The 27,503-nt window shown below is 41.4% G+C and overlaps 1 protein-coding gene and 1 pseudogene across 3 annotated transcripts in view; one reads left to right on the top strand and one right to left on the bottom strand.

The window, feature by feature from the left end:
* Positions 1–9,007: 9,007 nt before the first annotated feature.
* Positions 9,008–11,606, bottom strand: LOC132532331 (zinc finger matrin-type protein 2-like; annotated as a pseudogene).
* A 443-nt stretch (positions 11,607–12,049) lies between these two features.
* The window catches only part of PHLPP1 (PH domain and leucine rich repeat protein phosphatase 1), a 212,502-nt gene continuing 197,048 nt past the window's right edge, over positions 12,050–27,503 (top strand). For all 3 annotated transcript variants that reach the window (XM_060170722.1, XM_060170723.1, XM_060170721.1), the window contains exon 1: positions 12,050–13,698. In XM_060170722.1, the coding sequence (XP_060026705.1) occupies positions 12,186–13,698 (1,513 nt within the window). In that variant the 5' untranslated portion in view covers positions 12,050–12,185. The remainder of the gene's footprint in view (positions 13,699–27,503) is intronic.

Below are 27,503 nucleotides of genomic sequence, written 5' to 3'. Positions count from 1 at the left end.
GATAAAATAGACTTTAAAATAATGTTACAAGAGACAAGGAAGGACACTACATAATGAGCAAGGGATCAATCCAAGAAGAAGATATAACAATTATAAATATATATGCCCCAACATAGGAGCACCTCAATACATAAGGCAAATGCTAACAGCTATAAAAGAGGAAATTGACAGTAACACAATAATAGTGGGAGACTTTAACACCTCACTTACACCAATGGACAGATCATCCAAAATGAAAATAAATAAGGAAACAGAAGCTTTAAACGACACAATAGACCAGATAGATTTAATTGATATTTATAGGACATTCCATCCAGAAACAGCAGATTACACTTTCTTCTCAAGTGTGCACGGAACATTCTCCAGGACAGATCACATCTTGGGTCACAAATCAAGCCTCAGTAAATTTAAGAAAATTGAAATCATATCAAGCATCTTTTCTGACCACAACGCTATGAGATTAGAAATGAATTACAGGGAAAAAAATGTAAAAAACACAAACACATGGAGGCTAAACAATACATTACTAAATAACCAAGAGATCACTGAAGAAATCAAAGAGGAAATCAAAAAATACCAAGAGACAAATGACAATGAAAACATGACAATTCAAAACCTATGGGATGCAGCAAAAGCACTTCTAAGAGAGAAGTTTATAGCTGTACAAGCCGACCTCAAGAAACAAGAAACATCTCAAATAAACAATCTAACCTTACACCTAAAGGAACTAGAGAAAGAAGAACAAACAAAACCCAAAGTTAGCAGAAGGAAAGAAATCATAAAGATGAGAGCAGAAATAAATGAAATAGAAACAAAGAAAACAGTAGCAAAGATCAATAAAACTAAAAGCTGGTTCTTTGAGAAGATAAACAAAACTGATAAACCTCTAGCCAGACTCATCAAGAAAAAGAGGGAGAGGACTCAAATCAATAAAATTAAAAATGAAAAAGCAGAAATTACAACAGACACGGCAGAAATACAAAGCATCTTAAGAGACTGCTCTATGCCAATAAAGTGGACAACCTGGAAGAAATGGACAAATTGTTAGAAAGGTATAACCTTCCAAGACTGAACCAGGAAGAAATAGAAAATATGAACAGACCAATCACAAGTAATGAAATTGAAACTGTGATTAAAAATCCTCCAACAAACAAAAGTCCAGGACCAGATGGCTTCATAGGTGAATTCTATCAAACATTTAGGGAAGAGCTAACACCCCTCCTTCTCAAACTCTTCCAAAAAATTGCAGAGGAAGGGACACTTCCAAACTCATTCTATGAGGCCACCATCACCCTGATACCAAAACCAGACAAAGATACTACAAAAAAAGAAAATTGCAGACCAATATCACTGATGAATATAGATGCAAAAATCCTCAACAAAATACTAGCAAACAGAATCCAACAACACATTAAAGGATCATACACCATGATCAAGTGGGATTTGTCCCAGGGATGCAAGGATTCTTCAACATACGCAAATCAATCAATGTGATACACCATATTAACAAATTGAAGAAGAAAAACCATATGATCATCTCAATAGATGCAGAAAAAGTTTTTGGCAAAATTCAACACCAATTTATGATAAAAACTCTACAGAAAGTGGGCATAGAGGGAACCTACCTCAACATAATAAAGGCCATATACAACAAACCCACAGCAAACATCATTCTCAATGGTGAAAAACTGAAAGCATTTCCTCTAAGATCAGGAACAAGACAAGGATATCCACTTTCACCACTATTATTCAACATAGTTTTGGAAGTCCTAGCCACGGCAATCAGAGAAGAAAAAGAAATAAAAGGAGTACAAATTGGAAAAGAAGAAGTAAAACTGTCACTGTTTGCAGATGACATGATACTATACATAGAGAATCCTAAAGATGCCACCAGAAAACTACTATAGCTAATCAATGAATTTGGTAAAGTTGCAGGATACAAAATGCACAGAAATCTCTTGCATTCCTATATACTAATGATGAAAAATCTGAAAGAGAAATTAAGGAAACACTCCCATTTACTATTGCAACAAAAAGAATAAAATACCTAGGAATAAACCTACTTAGGGAGACAAAAAACTTGTATGCAGAAAACTATAAGACACTGATGAAAGAAATTAAAGATGATACCAACAGATGGAGAGATATACCACGTTCTTGGATTGGAAGAATCATATTGTGAAAATGACTCTACTACCCAAAGCAATCTACAGATTCAATACAATCCCTATCAAATTACCAATGGCATTTTTTACAGAACTAGAACAAAAAATCTTAAAATTAGTATGGAGACACAAAAGACCCTGAATAGCCAAAGCAGTCTTGACGGAAAAGAGCAGAGCTGGAGGAATCAGACTCCCTGACTTCAGACTGTAGCTTCAGACAAAGCTACAGTAATCAAGACAGTATGGTACTGGCACAAAAACAGAAATATAGATCAGTGGAGCAGGATAGAAAGCCCAGAGATAAACCCACGAAACTATGCTCAGCTAATCTATGGCAAAGGAGGCAAGGATATACAATGGAGAAAAGACAGTCTCTTCAATAAGTGGTGCTGGGAAAACTGGACAGCTACAAGTAAAAGAATGAAATTAGAACACTTCCTAACACCATACACAAAAATAAACTCAAAATGGATTAGAGACCTAAATGTAAGACTGGACACTATAAAACTCTTAGAGGAAAACATAGGAAGAACACTCTTTGACCTAAATCACAGCAAGATCTTTTTTGATCCACCTCCTAGAGTAATGGAAATGAAAACAAAAATAAACAAATAGGACCTAATGAAACTTAAAACCTTTTGCATAGCAAATGAAACCATAAACAAGATGAAAAGACAACCCTTAGAATGGGAGAAAATATTTGCAAACGAATCAACAAAGGATTAATCTCCAAAATATATAAACAGCGCATGCAGCTCAATATTAAAAAAGCAAACAACCCAATCCAAAAATAAGCAGAAGACCTAAATAGACATTTCTCCAAAGAAGGCATACAGATGGCCAAGAAGCACATGAAAAGCTGCTTAACTTCACTAATTATTAGAGAAATGCAAATCAAAACTACAATGAGGTATCACCTCACATCAGTTAGGACGGGCATCATCAGAAAATCTACAAACAACAAATGCTGGAGAGGGTGTGGAGAAAGGGGAACCCTCTTTCACTTTACTGGGAATGTAAATTGATACAGCCACTATGGAGAACAGTATGGAGGTTCCTTAAAAAACTAAACATAGAATTACCATATGATCCAGCAATCCCACTACTGGGCATATACCCAGAGAAAAGCATAATTCGAAAAGACACATGCACCCCAATGTTCATTGCAGCACTATTTACAATAGCCAGGTCATGGAAGCAACCTAAATGCCCATTGACAGACGAATGGATAAAGAAGATGTGGTACATATATACAATGGAATATTACTCAGCCATAAAAAGGAACGAAATTGGGTCATTTGTTGAGATGTGGATGGATCTAGAGACTGTCATACAGAGTGAAGTAAGTCAGAAAGAGAAGAACAAATATCGTATATTAACGCATATATGTGGAACCTAGAAAAATGGTACAGATAAACCGGTTTGCAGGGAAGAAATAGAGACACAGATGTAGAGAACAAACATATGGACCCCAAGCGGGCAAAGCGGCGGGGGGTGGTGGGGGTGGGGGTGTGATGAATTGGGAGATTGGGATTGACATGTATACACTGATGTGTATAAAATTGATGACTAATAAGAACCTGCTGTCTAAAAAATAAAATTCAAAAAAAAGATTCATTCATATCGCCTAGCATTGTAATAATTTCACTCATTGCTGTTATAGTGTTGGTATTTCAATGTAGGACTGTGCTACCACTTATTTACCTGTTTTGCAGTTGATGGACATTAGGGCTGATTCCAGGCTTTGGCATTGTGAACTGCTGCTGCTATCAGCATCCTTGTCTGTGTCTCCTGGTGCACTGGGGGGATGTTCTAGATTCTGTGAGCTGAACTTACTTTGTGCTAATGAGATTTCTACCCACTTGTGACCATAAAACGGAAAACTGATAAAGACCCTGGAGTTTGGAAATCTGAAGCTGTGGATCTCGTTGTCGTGGATTGACTCCTATTCATGAGAAATTTATATTTCAAAGGACTGAAAACCCAGCAGTTTTCTTAAATGTCAGAATAATCCCGCTGTTATTTAAATACATTAAAAATTCTTTTAAATGGCAAGAAGCAGCCTTGAGAGCCTTCTTATTTCAAATTAATATCATCTAAATGTGAAGACCTCTGCTTTGTGACTAACAAAAACATTTGCCAATATTCCAATTTAGACAATTTTGCTTTCAGCCAAAAATCAGAAGTTTTTTGAGCTGGGAGAGATTTTTTTAGAGACACTGGTTCAACTCCTTCATTTCATAAATCAATAACTGACACCTTCTTGAAGGTCAAATGCCTTCCCAAGGTCATAGTTAACTAGTTAGTATAGCACCAGGACCATAATGAGGACTTTCTGACTTCCAAACTTATATATTATTAAATTCCCCCAAATATTACATGAAGCCACCTTTCAAACTATGGAATGTGTAGAAGACTGAGAATGTTATTCTGCCATTGTCACCATCATTATATTTGACTATTAATATACCTACCTGAGCGTGATCCCCTCTGCCTGATTTTCCTGGCATCCCATTTTTACTAGAGGTATGGTAAGATTATACATATGCTATGGCACTGGTGCAGTGGTCGTTTTTTTGGTAATATTTTGATCCATCTGGCAGCAGATGGTTGTAAATTATAAAATTCCTGAAAGTCACAGCTCTGTGTTTACCATAACCATCCATTACTGGCTACAGAACAGAGGAGCACTAGAGATGGTACCTCTTTGCAAACTCTACCACTGTGATTCCCAAATGCCAAGCCTGAGATGTGGTACTGGCTTGAGATGGGATTTTTCTTGATCTGGGGTAAGGCGAGAAAAACAAAACAGTAAAAAGTTTTTCATAAAATTAATTTTGTTCAATTTAAAGGGAACCTTTTATGCTGAGATTTGTCTTTCCTACTTTTTCTGCATTAAATGTATTTTTATGGTAGTTATAGTTTAAAATGTTTTTGAGGGCAGTGCTTACAACTGTTTTATTCACTATCATACACTCAATTCCTAGCATAGTGCTTGACATAAAACAGAGACTCAAAAATATTTAGATGAGTAAGTAAAAAGTAAATAACCTTAGTTTGGACATCAGTTTTTTCGGGGAGGCAGGACGGGGGGAAGGATTTTACTAATCCCTGAAATCTAGAGGTCTGATAAATTTCAGATTGTCACTCTTGCGTAGCGATACAAGACATCTAGTGTACTGGATGGAGTGTCCCCCCAAAATTGGCATCTACCTGGAACGCCAGAATATGACCTTATTTGGAAATAGGGTCTTTGCAGATTCAATCAAGTTAAGGTGAGATCGTAATGGATTAGAGTGGGCCCTGATCCAAAGACTGGTATCCTTATAAGAAGAGGGATATTTGGACACAGAGACACGGGGAGGCGGCCTTGTGATCTCAGACACCAGAGGGAAGAGATTGCAGTAGTGCAGCTCCAAGATAAGGAATGCTGGCAACTACCAGAAACTGGACCAGGCAAGAAAGGATCCCTGCACCCAACCCTCAGCCTTCAGGGGGAGCATGGTCCTGCCAACACCTTGACTTTGCACTTCAGCCTCCAGACTTTGAGAAAATAAATTTCTGTTGTTTGAGCCATCCAGTTCATGGTACTTTGTTATGGAAGCCCTAAGAAACAAATATATCTAGGAGTCCAGCCCAGTGGATTTGGTGGGAAATAGAGGGGAAAAGAGCAGGATTTCTAGGGGTTAAGTGTGTCTCCTACAATCTATTTTGGGGCAAAAAAGAGAATTCCCACGCTGATTCTTCAGGGTACAATTAATGACTATAAGTATAGGGGAGTCATCTGGAGGATACTTTTCTATTTTTAGTCATGGAAGATTCAGGGGGAAATGCTTTGGGATGATGTAGGAAGGTTATTTGTTAGACATGAATCTTGATGGAAAGAGGTATTAGGCACTTGTTAGAACCCAAAGTGGATTTCTAAAAGCTGGGCATAAGTCAGTTTTTACAATTAATATATTTTAAATGTATTAATATTATAGGAGCCCAATATTTAAAACAATTTTATTATGAATTCATATAAGAGAAAGAACAAAGAAATATTTATAGCCTAATATATAATTTACATACCTAGATTTTCTTTTGTTTTAAAATTAATTAATTTTAATTTTTGGCTGTGTTGGGTCTTCTTTGCTGAGTGCAGGCTTTCTCTAGTTGCAGAGAGCAGGGGCTACTCTTTGTTGCAGTGGCGGGCTTCTCATTGTGGTGGCTTCTCTTGTTGCAGAGCATGGGCTGTAGGCGCGCGGGCTTCAGTAGTTGTGGCTCATGGGCTCAACAGCTGTGGCTCACGGGTTCTAGAGCACAGGCTCAGTAGTTGTGGCACACGGGCTTAGTTGCTACGCGGCATGTGGGATCTTCCTGGACCAGGGATCGAACCTGTATTCCCTGCATTGGCAGGTGGATTCTTAACCACTGCACCACCAGGGAAGACCCTAGCTAGATTTTCATATATCCCATTTGCCTGAAACAAGAACCATCTATATGAAAGAAGAAAGTAGGTCAATTTTAACTAAAGCTTAAAAAAAAAATGACAATGCCTATATGTAAGCTTTCTTAGGGCAAGTATTTTTGTCTCTACTATTTACTGAGTGTAAATGGTGCCTACATATAAAAGCTTAATAAATACTGTTGAATGAATGTTCCAGGTAATTTATATTGTTACTGGAAGTGGTGGGATTACATGGCCTCTATTTTTTGGTCTAATACTTCATTGCTGTGATGACAAACACATCTCGTTTATTTCTGTGAGGCAGGATGTGAGGAATGAGAAAGAGACAAAGAATTACAGGATAAAAAAGTGTGCACTAAAATCTGAAAAGTTATCAAGCCATATCTATAAAATAGACTACCTAAAATGATAGTGGTAATCTAAGCTCTTGATAGAGTTCAGATGATAAGTTTGTGAGGGAAGGGAGAGGACTTAGAGAGCTGAGACAGTCTCATCCTGTCAGTGAGTAGGGAACATATGAATTCTGTTTGGCCACCTGGGGCCCATTTAGTGCACTAGAGTACTAATTTGCTAAATGGGTCCCTCATAGTAAAAATGAATGAGTAAATAGTAGCAATTTAGGGATGGTAAACCACTAGTAGCTCAAGGGATATAGAAATGTGAAACTATAATTATATTCCTTGCTCATAATATACTAACTAAATGTATTACATTGTATATTGCATCTTTCTGAGTTTATTTCTGGACACAGCTGAGCCCTTTACAATTCAGACTGAAACCAATCCTGCTATCAATTCATGCCTCCATTAAAATTCCAACTGCTTATATTAGAAAAAAAATTCCAAAGATGGTTTCTTTTATCTTGGATCTAAGGATGCAAACAGGATTAACCTAGATGCAAAACACAGCAAGTCAGTTATAAATCACATGGCATAAAATAAACTGTGGCAGTAAATTGAAAATTATGTTCTCTTTTTCTATACTTAGCTGTGAAAATATTTTAACAAGTTGGCTCAGGGTTTGCAACTTTTACATCTGTTGTTTCTTTTCGGGATTATCTTTTAGCATTTGAAGATGTGGTTCTTTTAAAAGTGTGGCTAGTCAGAAATGTGGTATCAGATTGTACTTTTGGAACATTTTAAAGGATGGGGGGCATTTGTGAGTTATGTGGTTTCAAGATAGTGGCCTATTCCCCACTCTACTTTTAAGTAGGAGAAGCTGCGATTTCATGGGTGTCTAGAAAACATTTGTCCTTAACTGAAATCCTTTTCTTATTCAGAGAAATTGTACGGCGTGGGTTGGCTCGGACGGTCTGGATGATGTTCCATGATACCAGCAAACTCCAAGTACAAGTTTCATTGCCCTTATCATTGTCTATTATTAAAACTCTGAGGTTCCAGTTGATCTGGTGTTCAGGGCACTGTCTATTTTTATGAACTCTCATTTCTTTCTCTCTCTCCTCTCAGCCCCAAGTTTAGTGACTTTACTGAAGGTGTTTGGAGGTGGAACCAGGGATGGATCACACTGTGGATCCTTGGTCTTCTGCTCTCCCCTAAGCTCTGATTTCTATTATTTTGGATACAATGGAATATGACGTGTTTTAGGTTATAGACACTATGCCTGAAATAGTTTCTCTGTGTAAAAATTATAATCTGCATTCTCCCCCTGCCCACAAAAAAAGGACCCACGGTTTTGTTTTTTTTTTTCTCTCGGTACGCGGGCCTCTCACTGTTGTAGCCTCTCCCGTTGCGGAGCACAGGCTCCGGACACGCAGGCTCAGCGGCCATGGCTCACGGGCCCAGCCGCTCTGCGGCATGTGGGATCTTCCGGACCGGGGCACGAACCCGGGCACGAACCCGTGTCCCCTGCATCGGCAGGCGGACTCTCAACCACTGCGCCACCAGGGGAGACCGGACCCACTGTTTTTTGAGGCTGGAATGTACTTCTTTTTCTTCATGTTGAGATACTTGAACATAATTCATTATTCCCTTTCTCCTCCTAATTTAGTAATCCCTCATACCAAGTCTGGCAGGTGTGTATGAAGACTCTTCAACCCCTCCCCACTCCAATACTCTGTATACTGAATTCTCTGACCAATGCTTTTTCTTTACGTTTTCCCCCTTGGAGGAGGCTTTTTGGTTACAAATAACGTCAAGGGGTAAATACAGTTCCTAGAGGATAAAAAGGCGAGAGTTGTGGTGATAGCGTAAAACTAAACAACAAGACTCAGTGCTATGATTTCTTAGGATGCAAATGGACATTGGGCCAATGGTGACAGAATTTCTGATTAGAACAAACTTCCCTTGAGTTTGTTACATTAGCTAAATAAAAATAACTCTAGAAAGCAGATATATGAGAATTAATATATACTTCTTTTTTTTTTTTCGGGAAAGCAGCCTCAGAAGAGGTGGTTTTTCTTTATTGGGAACTCAGATGATCAGAGGTCCTCTGTCTCCAGTGAAATACTGAGGCTGAAGGAACATGCCACAGCACACTCCGTTGCATCCTGTGCTCTCTCCCAAGGTAGAGGGAAACCACAAACACCCACCCTCTAGCCCTCCCCCCTGCCACTCTTAAGGACTTTCCCCAGTACCTCCCAAAAGATGACGCCCACACACACAAAGTTAGGCCTGGCAAAAAGCCAAGCATAGAAAGCCTCAGTAACTCTTCTTGGTAGAACCGAAGCCAGAGAAGCCCATCACAGCTGTCATCTCACCTTTCTCCTCCAATGTCAAGTCCTCCTCCGCCCTCCTTTTCTTCTCCTTCTGTTTCTCTTTCTTGTAGGCTTTGGCCTTTTCCTCCTCTTCTCTGAGTTCCTTCATCCTTTCCTCAAAGTCATAATCCTTCTGCTTCTCTTCCATCTCCTTCTTGTTGACTTCAAAACGTTTCTTCACCTGATCCAAAGTGGAACATTCCACACGCATAGACATGCCCAGGTTTCGCTGATGTTTCTTTCCATTACTGTGATCCAGGAAGTTGATGGAGTCTTTCACCACACAGTCACAGACATTGCAATAGTATCCTCCCATCTCAGACTGTGGGGTGGTCTTGGTAATGACGATTGTCTTCCCAAGTTTGGATTCCAGGTCCACCTTGGAGTCCCGATGCCGGAGAAGCTCTCACGTGACTGGCTGCACTGGTTTTCCATCCTTCTTTTCTCTCTCTTTCGTGAGCCTCTTCTCGGCGAGCTTCTCATATTCATCTTTGTCCCACTTTCGGCGAAAGTCCAAGTTTTTTGTCCCACTGCCCGATGCCATCTTCACTGCGAAGTGAATCTATATTTCTCAATATAGAAAAAATTAAAGAGGTTTATAGGAAATCAGCTAAGGAACTAAAAAATATAAAGAAATGTAAATAGTCCGTGTTTTGGTGCTGAAATTTTGACATAGTCTTTGTTTTTTAACCTTATTAAAGTAAGACTAAATTAAAATACTGTTCATTTCTAGAATAGTTTGTGCTACTCAAGGTACATATGGATTAGGCAGCTGAAATTCATCTTCAAGATCATTACCTCTTTCTCTGCCTCTTTACTTTCTTTCAGAGACTTAGCCTTCAGCAAGTACTCAGCTTCATTTGTTCCAGAAAATTTCATCCAAAGTGAGGTCTCTATTGTTGGACTCCCTAGACTAGGTCAGTTCTCTTGTTTTATTTTTGCTTCCTCCGTGGCACCCAGTATTCTCCCCTCGTCCACATCCCTCTCACTTGTTGAACCTCTTTCTTGCTAATCTGTAAGCTCTGTGAAGGCAAGGACAGTGTCTGATTTATTCAATTGCTGTAACAGAGTACCTGGCATATAATATGTTTATAATTATTTGTTAAATTAATTGACTTGACTATCTTATGTCTCTTGGGAGAACTTGCATTCTTCCTAATTTTAAAAATGTAACTCTGTGCTGTTGATTGAATTGAAATGGAATAAACATTTGTTTCATGAGACCAAGAGGTAATACTTCAAAAGAAAAATATAAAAAATCATTTTCAGGAATTTCAAGAATCAAGATAAATATATATTTTTGGGTCCTGTAACGTCCTCCATTCCTCTTCAATGAAACTGTGTAGATAACCCAAGTACAACTTTCCCTGCCCTTACTAGTTTCTGTTATTTCAGGTACAAGTTCCAGTTTCTCTGTTTCTCTCTCTTTCCTCTTTCCTCAAACCCCTCACCCCCAATTCACCCTCAAGTTTAGTAACTTTGTTGAAGTTAAGGCAGGCCCTGGATAGTATGAAGTTGAAAAAGTCTCAAATGTGAAAATCCAGATTTCTAAAACAATGTGGGGGAATAGTAATTAAATTAAAAATTTTACTAAATTCTTTAAATAGTATGCTATTCTAATCTAGCCTACAATATTGTTTCAACTGACAAGAAAGTGCAACTTTTCAGACCACGAATAACATTGTAGCTGTAGAGCATAACTTTTTCTGAATGTTGAAAGAAGAAACAAGGGAAGGTGTTAAGAGAGAACATACAGGACCAGCCCATCTCATATCCCACCGTGTCTCAATTCCAGCGTTTCCTCTACTTTCCATCGCTTTCTGTGTCATTAAGTTACTTCAAACCTTCAGACCAACAGGGAAAAACGAGATCTCAGCCCTTTGCCTTTTTCCTTCTCAGATGTAGGAACTGGAGGATCGGGTCGGGGCTGCACGATTTCCACTAAGCACGTTCAATGGGTGGTGGAGGTGAAGACCAAAGGCTGGGGACCTTTGTACCGTTTAGAGTCCCTTCAAAGCCCTCTCTTTCAATTAGCCGGGAAAACGAAAGTCTTCTGGGAAGCGGGAGTGGGCGGGCTAAGTACAAGTTAATGAACAAGAACATTCCCGGGCACGGAGATCAACAGCAGAGGGCAGAATACCCACTGTCCAGGGCACACGGCTGGCTGAAAGGAGGGGCATAGTTTAAGGATCTCTGGGGCTTGTAGTTCACCACGTTTCCTTCGGACATGCCCGTCCGCGCACTGGAACTACAACTCCCAAGGTGCACCGCGCGCATCTGTCGTCTCTGCCTCCCCCTCTCTGAGGCTCGCGCCGGAACCTCCTGGGAAACTGCCCTCCGCCAGCCCCGCCCTCGTACGCCGTCCCGTTTGTTTACCCTGAAGCCCCGCCTCACCGCCGCCCTCCTGCTCTCCCCTCTTCCGTCTGGAATGCCGTCATGCAGGTGATGCATATTCATGAGGCCCGCCGAGGAGCTCCCGCCCTGCCTGTCTCCCGCCTTCCCGCTGCCGGCGCGTGATTAATATTCAATGAGCCCAGCTACGCGGCGGGTTCGCCGGGGTGAGGCGGGGGAGTGGGCGGGGCCTGCGCTCGGCGCCCGCGACCCGGGCGGGGAGGGCGTGTGTGTGTGTGTTTGGGGGGGGGGGCGGTGGCGGCCAAGCGGGCGGGCGCACGGGATGGAACACCGAGACACCGACGGAATGCTCCGAATTGCCACATAATCCCCTGGAACGGCCGTGCCGAACGCCATTGGCTTCTCCCTTCTCCCCGCGCCGCCGCCGTCTCCCACCTTCGCCTCCCCGCCTCTCTCTCTGCCCGCTGTCTCCGGAGCTGGGGGGGAAGCGCGAAGCCCCACTGCAATGGAGCCCGCCGCCGCGACTACGGCGCAGCGACTCCCAGAGACCAGCAGGGAGGATCGAGCTCCGGCTCCGGCGGCGGCTGCAGCGGCGGCCGCGGCCGCGGCGGCTCTGGCGGCGGCAGTCGGGGGCGGCCGGAGCCCGGAGCCCGCGCTGACCCCGGCGGCCCCCAGCGGCGGGGCGCGGGACGAGGCCCCCGGCGAGGCGCAGCTGGGGTTGTTGCCGGGCCGGCCGGGAGGCACGGGTCGCAGGAGGAGGCGCGGCGCCCCCCAGCCCACCGCTGGCGGGGCTGCCCCGGTGCCCGGGGCCGGCGGTTGCGCCAACTCCCTGCTGCTGAGGAGAGGGCGGCTGAAGAGGAATCTGTCCGCGGCCGCCGCCGCCGCCTCGTCGTCCTCGTCCTCGTCGTCGTCCGCCGCTGCCGCCTCGCACTCCCCCGGCGCCACCGGCCTCACCGCCTCCTGCTCGGCCTCGGCTTCGCTGTGCACCCGGAGCCTGGACAGGAAGACGCTGCTCCTGAAGCACCGGCAGATGCTCCAGCTGCAGCCGTCGGACCGGGACTGGGTGCGGCACCAGCTCGAGCGGGGCTGCGTGCACGTCTTCGACCGCCACATGGCTTCGACCTACCTGCGCCCGGTGCTGTGCACGCTGGACACCACGGCCGGCGAGGTGGCCGCCCGCCTGCTGCAGGTGGGCTACAAGGGCGGCGGCGTGGTAAAGGTGCTGGGCAAGGGGCACCCCGACGCCGGTCCCCGGCTCTCGCCCGCCGAGCCGCGGGACTCGGAGCCGCCACCCGGGAGGAGCGGACTGGCCGCCGTCGGGGGGCCGCAGCGCCCTCCTCCCGCCGACCTGCCGCTGCCCGGCGCCCCGGACGGGTGGGCGCTCCGCGCCTCCCGCGCCAGCCCCGCGCCCTCAGACTCCAGCCTGGGCGAACCGGGCGCCCCGCGGCTTCTGGACGGTGCGGCCGCGGGCCCAGCCTCCGACACCGAGAGCTTCAGCCTGAGCCCCAGCGCCGAGAGCGTGTCGGACCGGTTGGACCCCTACAGCAGCGGCGGCGGCTGCTCGTCGTCGTCCGAGGAGCTGGAGGCTGACCTGGCCCCGGCCCGGCCCCCGACGGGGGCTCCGGGACAGCCCCGCCTGCCCCGGCTTGGAGCGGGCGCCCGGCCGTCATCCCCGACGGCCTCCCCGCCTCCGCCGCAGCCGAAAACCCTGAGGGGCGTCGAGGGCCCAGGCGGCGCCGCCCGCGATCAGCCTCGGGAGGAGAAGGCGGCGGCAGCAGCGGCCCTCGGCCGCCCCCCGTCGACCCAGGATGGGAACGGGGCGACCGCGGAGCAGGCGCCTCCACCGCCCACCCTGTACGTGCAGCTCCACGGAGAGACCACCCGGCGCCTGGAGGCGGACGAGAAGCCGTTGCAGATCCAAAATGACTACCTCTTCCACCTGGGCTTTGGGGAGTTGTGGAGGGTGCAGGAGGAAGGCATGGACTCGGAGATCGGCTGCCTCATCCGCTTCTATGCAGGTAAGGAGATCACCTGCACTTTGACGCGTGCGGAATAAGCACTTCCAGGTCCCGAGAAATGTTTGGCCACCCCGAGAGTCAGCGCGGGTCCTCGGGAGTCTGTTACTTCTCTACAGCTTTCAAGTACGATCTGTGTGATACTAAATTGAGCAGTTTTAAAATCCGCGAGCTTTTGTCATTCTTGGGGGCTCCGAGGTTGGGAAGCAAGCTGGGAGAGGTGGCAGGGCCACCAGGAAGCACAGGGAGCACGCACTCCTGAAAGAAGCAGTGGTGTCTTTAACAGTGAAGTGCTGCCTTCGGACGTCTGTTCACCGGTTTGTTGGGTTTGAGGCAGTTTGGGATTTCAGGTAAACATCACGTGCACGTGATACCTACAGAGGAAAATGACCTTGAGAAGTGCGGTGGAACACCCGCCCTCCGTCTCACTGTCGGCGGCCTGCCCTTCCAGCCCGGGAGCTCGCTCCGCATCAGCTGGTGCTACTCGTTTGCCCACTTAGTCCTCGATGGAACCCAGCAGCTGCGGTCCTCTTTAGCGATACTTTTCCTCAGCGCTTTTTGGCTTTATTTCAGTTTCCTCTGTAAGTTTGATTCTTGCGTCAAAAGTGGTTTTGCCTATTTCTTTCTCTCAGTTTCTTATTTCTAGCCTTTATAGCCAGAACTGCCCATTGCGATGTGACTTGCAATAGGTATATACAGGAATCACAGTACGACTTGAGGGTGATCGAAAATCTTCCTCATTTTTTTTTCATTTCTAGGTTAAAGGTCTTAAAAGGAGAGTTAAATCTTCCCCAGATTTACTAAAGTACTAAATTACTTCCCCACCTAGGTTGTATGTGGTGGTGGAAAAATAATCACACTTGTAATTTCATTAATCTGTAGCCATTCTTTCTAACTTAATATATTTTTGGTCCAGCCTGTGTCCCAGTAGCAGTTTAGTCGGTTTGAATGAAGAAATTACTCACACATTGAGATATGCAAAACTGGTAGCATTCCTGGTGAGATGTTCCTTTACGTTTAATTGAAGTTTTTCTGTAATTCAAGTGGATTTCTGATGGATTTTTGCCTCGTAAAGAAAACCATATCATAATACAATAGCATTTGTAGTATCTGAAGATAATATCCCAACCGGATGACAAGCCTTTAAAAGCTTATGGCCTAGAAAATAGGTGATTTTTTTTTTCATGTAGGAGCAACAACTATATCATTTTCTCCTGTGGCTCATGTAATTTGTAAAATACTGTTATTTTACAAAAGCAGTAAATGGTAATCACACTTGGAATGAGAACATTTTCTTAACATGAGAATGATAAATGCCCTTATAACCAACCAATTACATTGAAGGAAATATATATAAAGCAAGGGATATGTTAAATAAGCAGTATTGGACATATTTCGTATGGAAAGAGCTCTGCATCCTTTCTTTTTCTCATGACTGAATTGTTGATCACAATAAATGTCCATGGGAAGGGTTTTAGGTGTCCTAGTCATGACATTTAAATCTTTGATTCCCCTTGATTGTCTCTTCACGTGTGTCTAAAATGTTCTAAGTGGGTGATATATAGGTTTTTTTAAAAAAACTTATCTCAGTATAAAGGTGACAAATTATCTTTCTGGTAAATCGCAAATTTCTGGTGTGCTCATTTTAATCTTTTTGTTTCGTTCGTTATGAAAAGCAGGAATTGTTGCTTCATTCTGAACTTATTTGCTTTATTTCTATATGCACAGTATAAATACATATATACCTCTGTGAATATGCTTGTAAAAGTAACTAATTAAATGAGGAAGCCATACAGAGCATCCAACCTGTTCTTGAATATGAAGCTGGTATGCAGGTGTCCTAGAAGGAAGATGCCTGATTGTTATAAAGATATAACAGTCTTTACAAAGATATTATAAAGATGTTATAAAGATGTCTAATTGCTTATTTTATAGCAAGTTGAGCTTATGTTAAGCCTAAGAACATGGCAAACGTCTGTGTTGATATTCATTTGCCATAGAACAAAATTTACTATATAGTGAGTCCACTTGAACTTTTGCAAGTAAGTTTAGTTACTGATGAACAAAAGGGCCTTGTTATAAGGTGGTCTCACTCATCACCGGAACATTATCAGGACTTCACATGTAGCGCAGGTTTGCACCAAGCTGGAGGAGATTCCTAGAAGTTACCCCTGTGCTGCAGTGGAATGTAGGACACCCAACAGGAAAGTGGCATGTTTTGGTAGTAATTCTTTTCCATAAGAAGAGAATTAACGTTTGTTTTATATGAGATCCTTTGAGGGTGTGTTTTCCACCACATTCGTTTTTATAATGTTACATGTAACTTACTCTTAAATTTGTTGCTGTGTATCTTTTTGTTTATCTGTGTATGTGGAGTTGAGGATAGACTAGGAAATTGCTTTTGAAGGCTTTTGAATATTTTCCTATATTTAAATTGAGCTCGTTGTCTGTTGTTTATCTAGTTTATCTGTTTATAACTGGAGAAGTTCTTGTCCAGTGGGGAACTTTCATTCTCTTGAGGTCACCTTTCAGTTGAATTTTAGTATTTATAACCTGGCCTAAGTTATTCTTAAAAGACTTTGAAAGCCATTTGTGGTTGCTTTGAATATTTAAATATTTATTTAGGTAAAGTAAAATGGAATCTTTAATGAGCTAAAAGGCTTTGGACAAAAAGGTACTATCTAATTACAGAGTCGTTGAGAAAAACTTAGTTTGAAAATTGTTGCTCCTCCGAAGCAACCATTCTCTTAGCTAACTTTAAATAAGAAAAAATTTAATTATGGCTCTATCTGAAGTAACTTGTGTGAAGTATTAAGTATATTAGGTACATTAACATTTAATTTTCCTTTAAGATCAGCCATCTTAAATTTTACCTGAGAGTAATTTTAGGTGAAAAAAAATTCAAGAATTAGGTTACTCGACATAGGTTACAGACTTAAAAACGTTAATGAGGTTATGTTTTGGACTCCCTGGGGGCGTCTGAGTCATTAATCAAGGGCAGTATTAAACTATATTTTTAATATTTTTGACTCACTTCTACTGCCTTTTAGCTTTAGTCATCTGGCTGTTTCAGTTTAAATTGTAATAGTGGGAAATGATGTTGACGGAATGGAGAGTGCACCCACTGTGGCTCGTGAATCTTGGACAAGATATTTTTATGTTTGACTTTTTGGGATTGCTCAGGAGAATGGACTCCTTACCCGCTCATATTTCTTCTCTTTTTCTCTTCTGGGATGATCAAACCTTACATGGTTTCCTACATGGAAACCAAGAAGGGGTGGTTCGGCATTAAGCTGTAATATTGACGAGAAGTCTCTTATTACTATAATTACAGCAGTATTGAGTAACGTGGTATGAACATGTGACACCAGTGTGTGCTTAAGCAGTCCTTTTAAGAACAAAGGGTTTAATTTTATTTTTGTCGCTTTTTGTATTTAAATTTTATACTTGTTTTTGATGTAAAGTGAGTGCTGTCTTGTCCTTCATAACTGTGGTTTGATAACATCTATTAATATGTTGGGTTTATTATCTTCAAAAATCTTAAAGAGCTTTCACATAAATTATCTCATTTGTCCTTTCGGAAACATTATTAGGGAGGAGTGGGTGTCAATCCTCTTTTCAGATAAACTGATGCATAGTTTTGATTCTTGCTTGTGGTTTTTCAGTTCTTGGCAGAGCTGAGAAGAGAGAGCATGCATATTCTGTTTTACAATTCATATTACTTTCCATGAATCGAAGTTGAATTTCATTTACACTTGAATTTTTCACTTGGTTAAAAGCATTCCGAAAATATTCTATTTTTGTTGGTAATGAGGTGATATTATCCTCTAGTCCAAAGTGGTATTCCTTGTGAAATTTGGTTGGTTCTGTTTCTATCATGCTGCCTTTAACATAAAGAAGCAAGACTGGCAAATAAGTGGACAATACAGAAAGAGTACGAAAGTGTTCTAAATATTCTGGTTGTAAATAGTCTTACATGCATTTAAGTTGGCATGAAATAAAGTTCACCTAATGATTCTTTTTTTTCTTACACACGCCTCATTTGTTAAACTGTAAATCTTCATTGGGTATAGAGCATTATTAACACTTTATCTGAAAAGTGGATAACTTTTGAGGGTAGCGGTGTGACATTTCAGTTCCTTTAAAACATAGCTTTACTTGTAAAGTATCAAAAATAGCTATCATGAAAGGTTTGCATAAACCTTTCATCTTAAAGTAAACTTATTTGTACTTTAGTGATCAGTAGTGCTCTATTGATGTCACCATGCTGTTCATTTTTTATAATTCATATGTTATATAGAGTTAGAGAGTAAGCTACTCTGCCTGTTTTTATAGTTATTCCTTAAATGGTGTGTTTTTTTATGCTTATTGAAATAATTATAGGGAGAGGAGATGAGTGTAAATGAGTTTATGAAGTTTCTGGTTGAAAGTTTTATCTTTTTGTGGCTATAAGATTGTTAAAACAGCCACCTTAAATGACTGGTTATCCCAAGATTCTTATTATTTTTTAAAGAGTAGGGTGTTTTTGATTCTCTTTATAGAATGCTGAATTTGATTTCTTGGTAACATAACATTCATTAATGTTGTATATGGTCCAAGGCTAGTATAATACTTGGCATTTTAGTTTAAACATTTGTTGAATTGAATTTGCGGAATTTTGTTAAGCAGCTGGTGGTGTATGTCCTGAATCTTCAGCCTTCCTTCCTGTTAGGGTCCCCAGGGGTTGTGTTAAACACACATACACACAGAGGCATTTCTCCCATGGCAGAAGGTTTTAGATGTGCCACACACTGTTAATATCTTCTGTTTTCTGTGAGTGGCGCTCTATGTGGATTTTGAGAGAGTTCTCTCTCAAAGGTTTCTTAGAGTTAACAGGTGTTTTTTTCCCCCCTTTTCAAAGGCATCTCTTACCTAAAGTTTAAGATGAATTTAATGAGACATCTGTCAAATGAGGCGTTTTAGATTTAATGATTTTGTTGTGTGCCAGGGTTGAACACGGTTCAGTCTATCTGGACAGGAGAAGGGTTTAATTGTACTGTGAAAGTCGAGAAAAGCCACTCAATAGAAAAGCTTTTCCTTTAAAGACGCCTGGCATTTTGAAAAAGAGAAAAAGATGTTATCAAAATGTCCAAAATAGTCTGGGAAAGTGAAGGCTTTTTTTAAAAGTCCCACTTTCTAAAACCCACTCCACCCCTTGATCGCAGGCATCTGGTACAACACTGGTAATGAGGGGTTTTGAATCTACCTTCATGTCCCTCTGCTTCTTGGGCAAACTCTTTTTAATACTTACCTTTGGTTTTCTAAAGATAGTATAATTCAAACAAAACAAAATCGACGATTTGGATTCTTTAGACATATTAGGTATTTATAACCTAAGTCTCTGTGACGGGTTGTGTTTGGATTTGTTATGAAACTTTAACTCTAGGCTTTGGAAAATTTTGATAAACTGAAACTCAAGGGTTGGAAAAAATAGACTTTAATGGTACTTTGATTAAAGAACATTAGGATATTTGGTTAACTATGAAATAGGAGCTCTTTCAAGTTGTGTGATAATCGTACTTTAGAATCAAGAATAACAGTTACCGGGTTGCTGAAGTGTAATTACATGTTGATTTAGAGACGGAATGGTTTTGTTATATATATAATATATATGCCGAATATTCCTTTTAATATGTTAGGTGAAACAAAGCATAACCATCCCATAATGCCACATTCATGCTGAAATAATTGTTTCCCTGTTGTATTTTTACATTTGAGATTGCTTTAATAGGTTGTAAAATGTATTTAATGATAGAGTGTCTTATTAAGGTACTAGTCCAATGACCTTTGAGTTTGGAACCTAGAAGTTCTCTTGGAAATGGAGTGAAATACTCTATTTGTAGGTTGTACATATTCTGTGAGTTTGTAAATGTCAATACTTTAGCAAAAAAAAAAAAATCCAGAATTTATGACATGTATTTTCTCAAATGAAGCTTGCTAGAAGTAAATTAGTCTCATTTCCAGTTATGTGAAAGCATTCAGTTGAAGACTGAATAAAATTTGAAATAATTTGGTTTTGGACCATTTCAATTAATGAATGAAAAAATCTAATTCGAAATTTGAGATACTTTGAATTGGTTGATTTTGTTTTAGTTTTTTCCCCTGCATTCTTTTCAGGCAGGAAGAGTTTTGAATTTGTTGCTGTCTAGTTCTACTGACTCATACATCTGATGATGAAGAGCAGGTGGAGAGTGAATCTTTTCAGATGTCTGCCTTCATTAATAATATGTTAGGATGCTTGGCGCCTTCTTTTCAAATACGAGGCGTGTTTTTAAATACAGCAAGAGAAAGTATGAACTGTATTTGTTTTCACTGTCTATTTAATAATTATCTGGATTTCACAATCAGTTCACTCCTGACACATGGTCCAAAGAGCGAAATTTTATGCGTAGAACCAGTTTTTGACCTTTTTGTCATGTATGAGAAATATATTCCTATGGAATTCTTTCTTTGTTCCTATGCATATATTTTGAGAGCTTTTGGCTATACTTTAGCACTGAAGGGGTGCTCCATCTTATGGTTTTTGAGTTTGGCTGATGTATCCTGGGGTCAGGTGAAAGTAACTTTGTAATGGTTTGCAATTTAAAGAAATGGGTCTGAGAGTTGGGAAAGTTGGTATGACTTTGGGCATTCATTTCAACTTATCCTGGGCTTTGATTTCCTCATCAGTAAAATGATGAGCTTGGAGTAGAATAAGTCTAAAATCTCTTCCAACTCTTAACATTCTGGGGCTTCATTAGAGAGCCTGTTCTTCAAATTAGGACTAAATGTTGTAGTTGTTTTAAGTTCTGTACGACCTATCCATGGGTTTAAAAACAGCCAAATCCCCAGCTTTTTGTCATGGAGAAAGGAACAGGCTTGGACCTAATACACACAAGTCAGCCTAAGGTTGCCAGCCAAAGAAGAATACCTTTTTGGAGTCGATTAGGACTAATGATGGAATAGATAGTGTTTGATTACCCTCTCCTTGCCAGCTCTACTCTTCAAAGTAGAATTCAGCACACTAGAGATGAATTTAAAGAAATACATCCTCTTAAAAGTTGAAGTAAGGGCTTCCCTGGTGGCGCAGTGGTTTAGAGTCCGCCTGCTGATGCAGGGGACACGGGTTCGTGCCCCGGTCCTGGAAGATCCCACATGCCGCAGAGCGGCTGGGCCCTTGAGCCGTGGCCGCTGAGCCTGCGCGTCCAGAGCCTGTGCTCCACGACGGGAGAGGCCACAACAGTGAGAGGCCCGCGTACTGCAAAAAAAAAAAAAAAAAAAGTTGAAGTAAGATTCTGTTCTTAAGTTGACTTGTAAAGTAAGATACTTTTATAATCCAGTTTATAAACTTTACTGTAGTGATAACTCTGTATTTGAGGGATCCAGATATGGGAAATTTAATGGTTCATTAGCTTTAATTCATGGTGAGCTGTATGTGCCTATCTACTTGTGCCTAGAGTCAGTAGGAGAAAAAGCACATAAAAAATTTTTTGTGTGTTATTTTTGATTAGATCATAGAGTTTAGGATTCTGTAGAGATCCTAACATCTGTATTTTTATAGATGAGGAAAGCAAGCCCTGTAGAGGTTGAGTGTCTGGTCCAAGATCGGTGATAAACTCAGTCTCAGAATTAGGAATAGCACCCAGGATTTTGATTATCTGTCTAGTGTTCTTTTTTACCCCACACTGAATTTATATACTTACTATCTTTGGATTCTCCTTTATTTAGTATTCAAAATGAAAGTTTAAAAAATTGAGTGCGCTTCACACATTTGGTGCTTTCTCAGTTACTTCAAGGTGTTTCTAGTTTCTTTTCATTCTAATCAGTGCTTATGAGAGGTTACATATCACTTTGACAGATTATGGGCGGGCTTCTAATGGAACAGTTGGATATTTTAATTGCAGAGAGGGAAATTAGATTTCATCAGTGATGTTACCCTTTGGGGGTTTTATGATAGAACTTTAAAGTTGACAGATGGTTGACTGAAAAGAGTTACAGTGCTAGAAAATCAGAAAATCAATGGTTATTTGTCTTATTTGTCCAGTCCTTTAAAGTTGAAATTGTTAGAAGAATGGAAATTTGCAAAACCACTGAATTTTAAAAAAATATTTGGAAGAAAAATTTAAGAATAGATCTTGAAAAAAAATCCCATTCAGACATGTTCATTAAAAAGATTCAGTATTCATAATATTTTTTATTTCACTTTTTTTAAGAAAAACGTGTCTTCTCACAATTAAATGCACTTAGTTTATTTAGGTACGCATACACAGCCCTACTTTTATGTGATATAAATTGAAACAACTTAGTTCAGTAATCTTTGGGCTTTTGCCGTTTGCTGGTTTTGGAAGTCTGTATCATGAAATCTGGTACTGCTTTGAATATCTTTGAGAGAGGGAGAGCAATGTCCTGCTCCTGTTAGCAAAAAGACAGTTTTTGAATATTTGTAGGAGTGAGAGAGAGATTCCCTTTTATATTAGGTTCCATTTTAATTTAATCATTTACCTTAAGTAAAAGTTTTATATGGAAATTAATCTATGGAGTCAATTAATTCCTCAAAGATGACTTCAGTTTTTACTATGAGGAAGGGAACTTGTAAAGTGCAGAAGTACAAATGGGTAAAAATACATTGCATCTGGCATATGGAATATGTACTCTAGCTGCTGAATTTCTCTTGATGGTCTCTGAGAGAGGTAGTATGGCTGGGGGTAGCTGATGTGCAGGTTTATGTAATAAATTGAATCTCTCCTTCTGGAAAGAAGTAAACATCACTGTAGTTGGAGGAGACGCACTCACTTCCTTACACACATCCCACACATGCGTACATGATACACTCACACATGCATGCCCACATGTTCTCCACTGAGTGCTGAGGTAGGATGTAATGGGAGGTGGTAGCAGGTGGGTGGGGTAAACAGTCTTGGGGGGGGGAAGTCTCAATTTAAAAAAAATTATAGTTCTTAATTACGTAGATCATTTTTTTTCACATTTTAATTGGTAACTTATTTCTCCCATGAATGGCCTGTTCCTATCCCTTGCCCATTTTTTTAGTTTGATATTTGCCTTTTTCCTACTGGCTTATAGATTTGTTTTGGGGGCGTATATCTAGGGAAACTAGCTTTGTTTTGTAAGTCACTATTTTCTTCATCCATTTGCACTTTTATGTCAGTCTTTTCCTCTAGGTAGTCAGGGTTCTGTGTCATGCTTAGGAAGTCTTCCCCCTCAAGATTTAAAAGAAATTTCCCATATTTTCCTGTGGTATATTATAGTTTTATTTGTATGTTAAAAATTTTAATCTATCTGTTGTTTAAGAAAGATAGGAACGGGGCTTCCCTGGTGGCACAGTGGTTAAGAATCCGCCTGCCAATGCGGGAGGACACAGGTTCCAGCCCTGGCCCGGGAAGATCCCACATGCCGCGGAGCAACTAAGCCCGTGCCACAACTACTGAGCCTGAGTTCTAGAGCCCGCGAGCCACAACTACTGAGCCCACGTGCCACAACTACTGAAGCCTGCGCACCTAGAGCCCGTTCTCCACAACAAGAGAAGCCACCGCAGTGAGAAGCCCGAGCACCGCAACGAAGAGTAGACCCTGCTCACTGCAACTGGAGAAAGCCCGCGTGCAGCAACGAAGACCCAACGTAGCCATAAGTAAATAAATAAATAAATAAATAAATAGATTTATTTTTAAGAAAAGAAAGACAGGAAGTAGGAAAGAACAAATTGTCCCCACACTTTTTATTCGATAATTGAGTATTTCTTTAGTGACTTAAACTGTCACTTTTCCTCAGTTTATGCCTTTTTAAAAAAACTGATAGGCATTTATATCATCCTTCCTATGTGCGAGGCACCGTTTTAAGTGCTTTATAAATATTAACTCATTTAATCCTCATAACAACCCTATGAGGCAGGTAATGTTACCACCCCAGGGTTACAGATAGGGAAACTGAGTTACAGAGCATTTTAGTACCTTGTGTGGATTTGTCAAGCGAGCAAGGTTCAGGTAGAGTGCAAGCCCCAGCATTTGCTGCCAGAGTTAACTAGTGTGTAATAGCTTGCTTTGCCGAATGTGGAAAACTTGTCCTTGGTAACTTTCTGGGGCCAGTTTGGGCAGATCAGCATTTGGGAAGCATGGACTTTGAAGTACTTGAGGCTGGAACCTGCATTCTGGCTGTGCTCCTGAGCCCAGAGCTCTACCTCCCTCTTTCCTTCTCTGTGGAAATAGGCAGTACCTGTGAGCCACACAGCGTTGTTGAGAAGATCAAATGAGATGAGGGAAAGTGCCTAGGACAGCAGGACTCGGTGTAAACCAGGCCCTGGTCTTAGGATGCAGAGAGCACTGATGGAGGATCTAGGACCTAGATTTGACTGTGGGCTGCTTCTTTACTTGATGGGAAACCTATAATGAACCCTGTAATCTCTTTAAGCCTCATTTATTAGAGAGATTTAAAAAAAATCCATCTCAGAGAACTTTGTGAGGTTCAGATTTGATGATATATGTGGAAGTGCTTTGTAAACTGTGAGATGTTATACAAATGTAGTGTGGTAGTGTTATTTTTAGCAATAGTAAATTGCCACAAATGTTAATTCGAGGTAATTAGGGCTCATTAAGGAAGATGGAATATGCTGTTGCTTAGTGACACTGGCAAACTATACACTTTCACTCACTCATTCATTCAATCCAGTAATTACTATGAGTACCTACTATGTCAAAAGTACTTTTGATTCAAAGATGGCTAATTTTAATTTTCTAGGATCCCTTGAAATACTTATAGCTCTGAGGGCATGTAGAATACAAAAGTGGAAAATGTTTTAATAGAGGCAGTGGGGTCCACAGATGACTATAGTAGCAGCAAAGGAGAGGCTCCTGACTCCACTGTGTGAATCCCGGGAAGGCCCTTGAGCCATCTTGAAGGACCAGAGGGAGTAGACTCTTGCCATGATTCTGGAATACTGAATTGTTTGAGGAGCAGCCATAAAGTACCAGTAGTTCAAAGTCCAGTCAGACTGAGTTTAGGATTAGTAATTCCACCTTAATCCTTTAAGATTTACCAACCCTTTCTATCTAGGCCTTTTTATCCATCTGAATCATTGGGGCTTCATTTGGTATCATACTTTGTGAGGATCTAAGTTCTGGGTTAAGCAAATATTAATTTTGCTTTCTTGAAAAGAAAATGCAAATGTGCACATGCTCAAGGTTGCCCTGAAGCCTGGCAGGGGGCCTACAGTACACTTGAAAGACGTTCTCTTGTTTCTTTTTGTGAAGCCCGTGAGGGTTTTGCTTTCCTTGGATTTATAAAGTTTATGGGAAATGCTGTGTTCATCTTCTGGAGGCAGATTCCTTCTTTTAGTTTAATGTCATGTAGACCAACCACATTAATGTAAAATTTGGAAGATGAGGAATTGGTCATAACCTGAGGGTATTCTTAATTTTTTAAAAATAAAATTCCATTTTTTTGGTATAAATTTATTTATTTTTGGCTGCACTGGGTCTTCGTTGTTGCACGTGGGCTTTCTCTAGTTGCGACGAGCAGAGGCCACTCTTCATTATGGTGCATGGGCTTCTTATTGCGGTGGCTTCTCTTGTTGCGGAGCACGGGCTCTAGGCTCGCAGGCTTCAGTGGTTGTGGCTCGCAGGCTCAGTAGTTGTGGCTCGTGGGCTCTAGAACGCAGGCTCAGTAGTTGTGGCGCACAGGCTTAGTTGCTCCGTGGCATGTGGGATCTTCCTGGACCAGGGCCCTAACCCGTGTCCCCTGCATTGGCAGGCGGATTCTTAACCACTATGCCACCAGGGAAGCCCCGAGGGTATTATTTTTAACTTTGCCCATCTACTGTCTGGATCGTCATTGGTGAAGGAATTTTTTTTAAAAGCCTCTTGTGTGGACCAGGAGGAAACACAACTCTTAAGTGTTCATATAAGCAAAAATAACTATTTTATCCATGGCTGTAAAATCTGTACTATACTACTATGGTAAGTTAAGTCTTTACTGATGGCCTGTTACAAATTTCTTTTGTTTTAAGTGGAAGGTAAATGTCTCTGTGATATATTGTCTCATGTAGTAATGTGAATGACAACACTGGAAAAGATCTTTATTTTGCTTTATATGTTAGTTTTAAAAGTATGATAAACACCCTGTTTTTAAAATAAGTTATGCAGATCCTGTCTGACTAAAATAAGTCATGCTTCTAATTCCAATGAAAATACTTCTAATTCAGACTAATCAACATTCAGGTTAATTACCTGCCGTTGTGTATTTTCCACTGTCATTTGCACCTTTCTGCCCTCTGTGACAGATTTTTACAGAGACCTCAGTTAACTCATTAGAGCAGTATCAACACCCGACAAGCTGATTTTCATGGGGGATATTAACAGAAATGTTAACATCAATGTAGCCATAAGGAGAATAGTTAGCCCTTGTGATTATAAAGTAGACGCTAAAAATCCCTTGTAACTAAGTCGTAATAGAGACTTGGTGTTTTTAACCAGAATCTGAGTAGTATTGTCTCATTGATAAATACACAATGACAAAAGTTCTATAAACAAGTATCTTGGAACTGCTAAAGATAATGTCATTGTCAAGATACCACACAAAAGTCCATTTCTGAGAGTAGGGATCATCTTGTAGTCAGTACATTTGGAATGCTTGTTTTATATCTTGAATTGGCTTGCAGCTGCTAATAGAGAATTAGGAGTCGTCATTGCTTCCTGCTTCTATAGATGTTCATAAGATCTCCCACCCCACCCCCAACCAAACAAAACGGTTGATGGCCTCTTGGTTCTAAGAAACTGATAGAGTAATGCAAGTGGTATTAACCTCTAGATAATACTGATGGATAAAGGGAAGTGGTGGTGTTCACTTTTCTTGAAGGTACTGTCATAAGCACAACTATATATACCCCCTTGCCCGGTATCTTCTTTATCTTTTAGAAACGTTTGTAATACTGGAGTAGACTAAACCAGAGTTGTCGGTAGATAGTTACTACTTCAGAAGCTGGTGAATGTGATAATTGAAGTATTACCTGCTAGGGAATAGCTTTGCCAAGCTTCACAGGTGAAAAATGGGTGACAACGTCATGGATATCTCAGGGAGAGCATAGAATCAAAGCATTGGAAAGGACCAGGGGCATCTAGTCCAGTTTCTTACCTAGCGTAGAAATCTGTGCTTATCCAATCCTGATTGATGGTTGTCTGGCTTCTGCTTGTTGACTGCTTGCTAGATACATTATTCCAGGACAGCACTGAGTGGAGATCTTGCTACTTGAAATGTGATCTGTGGACCAGCATCGTTAGCATCTCTTTGGAGTGTGTTAGAAATGCAGACTCTCAGGGCTTCCCTGGTGGCGCAGTGGTTGAGAGTCCGCCTGCTGATGCAGGGGACACGGGTTCGTGCCCTGGTCCGGGAGGATCCCACATGCCGCTGAGCGGCTGGGCCTGTGAGCCATGGCCACTGAGCCTGCGCGTCCGGAGCCTGTGCTCCGCAACGGGAGAGGCCACAACAGTGAGAGGCCCGTGTTCCGCAAAAAAAAAAAAAAGAAAAAGCAGACTCTCAGTCCTCACTTCAGACTTACTGAATAATTGGCATTTTAACAAGATCCCTAGGTGATTCGTTTGCACAATACAGTTTAAGGAGTGCCAGTGTTGGATGAATCGGGAGGGGGAGAGATTACAGTTGGAGGAGGGAAACCATTAGGGGCTTGCATGGCTCAGTAAGATACTGAGGGCTGGAACTAGAGGAGTGGAGAGAGAAAAGCAGGCAGATGTAGATGTTATCCTAGGACTCAGTAGCTAATATTG

Source organism: Lagenorhynchus albirostris, chromosome 14, assembly GCF_949774975.1.
Source record: "Lagenorhynchus albirostris chromosome 14, mLagAlb1.1, whole genome shotgun sequence".
NCBI lineage: Eukaryota > Metazoa > Chordata > Mammalia > Artiodactyla > Delphinidae > Lagenorhynchus > Lagenorhynchus albirostris.
The sequence above is the reverse complement of the archived record's forward strand: the minus strand, read 5'-3'. Positions and strand labels throughout refer to the sequence as shown.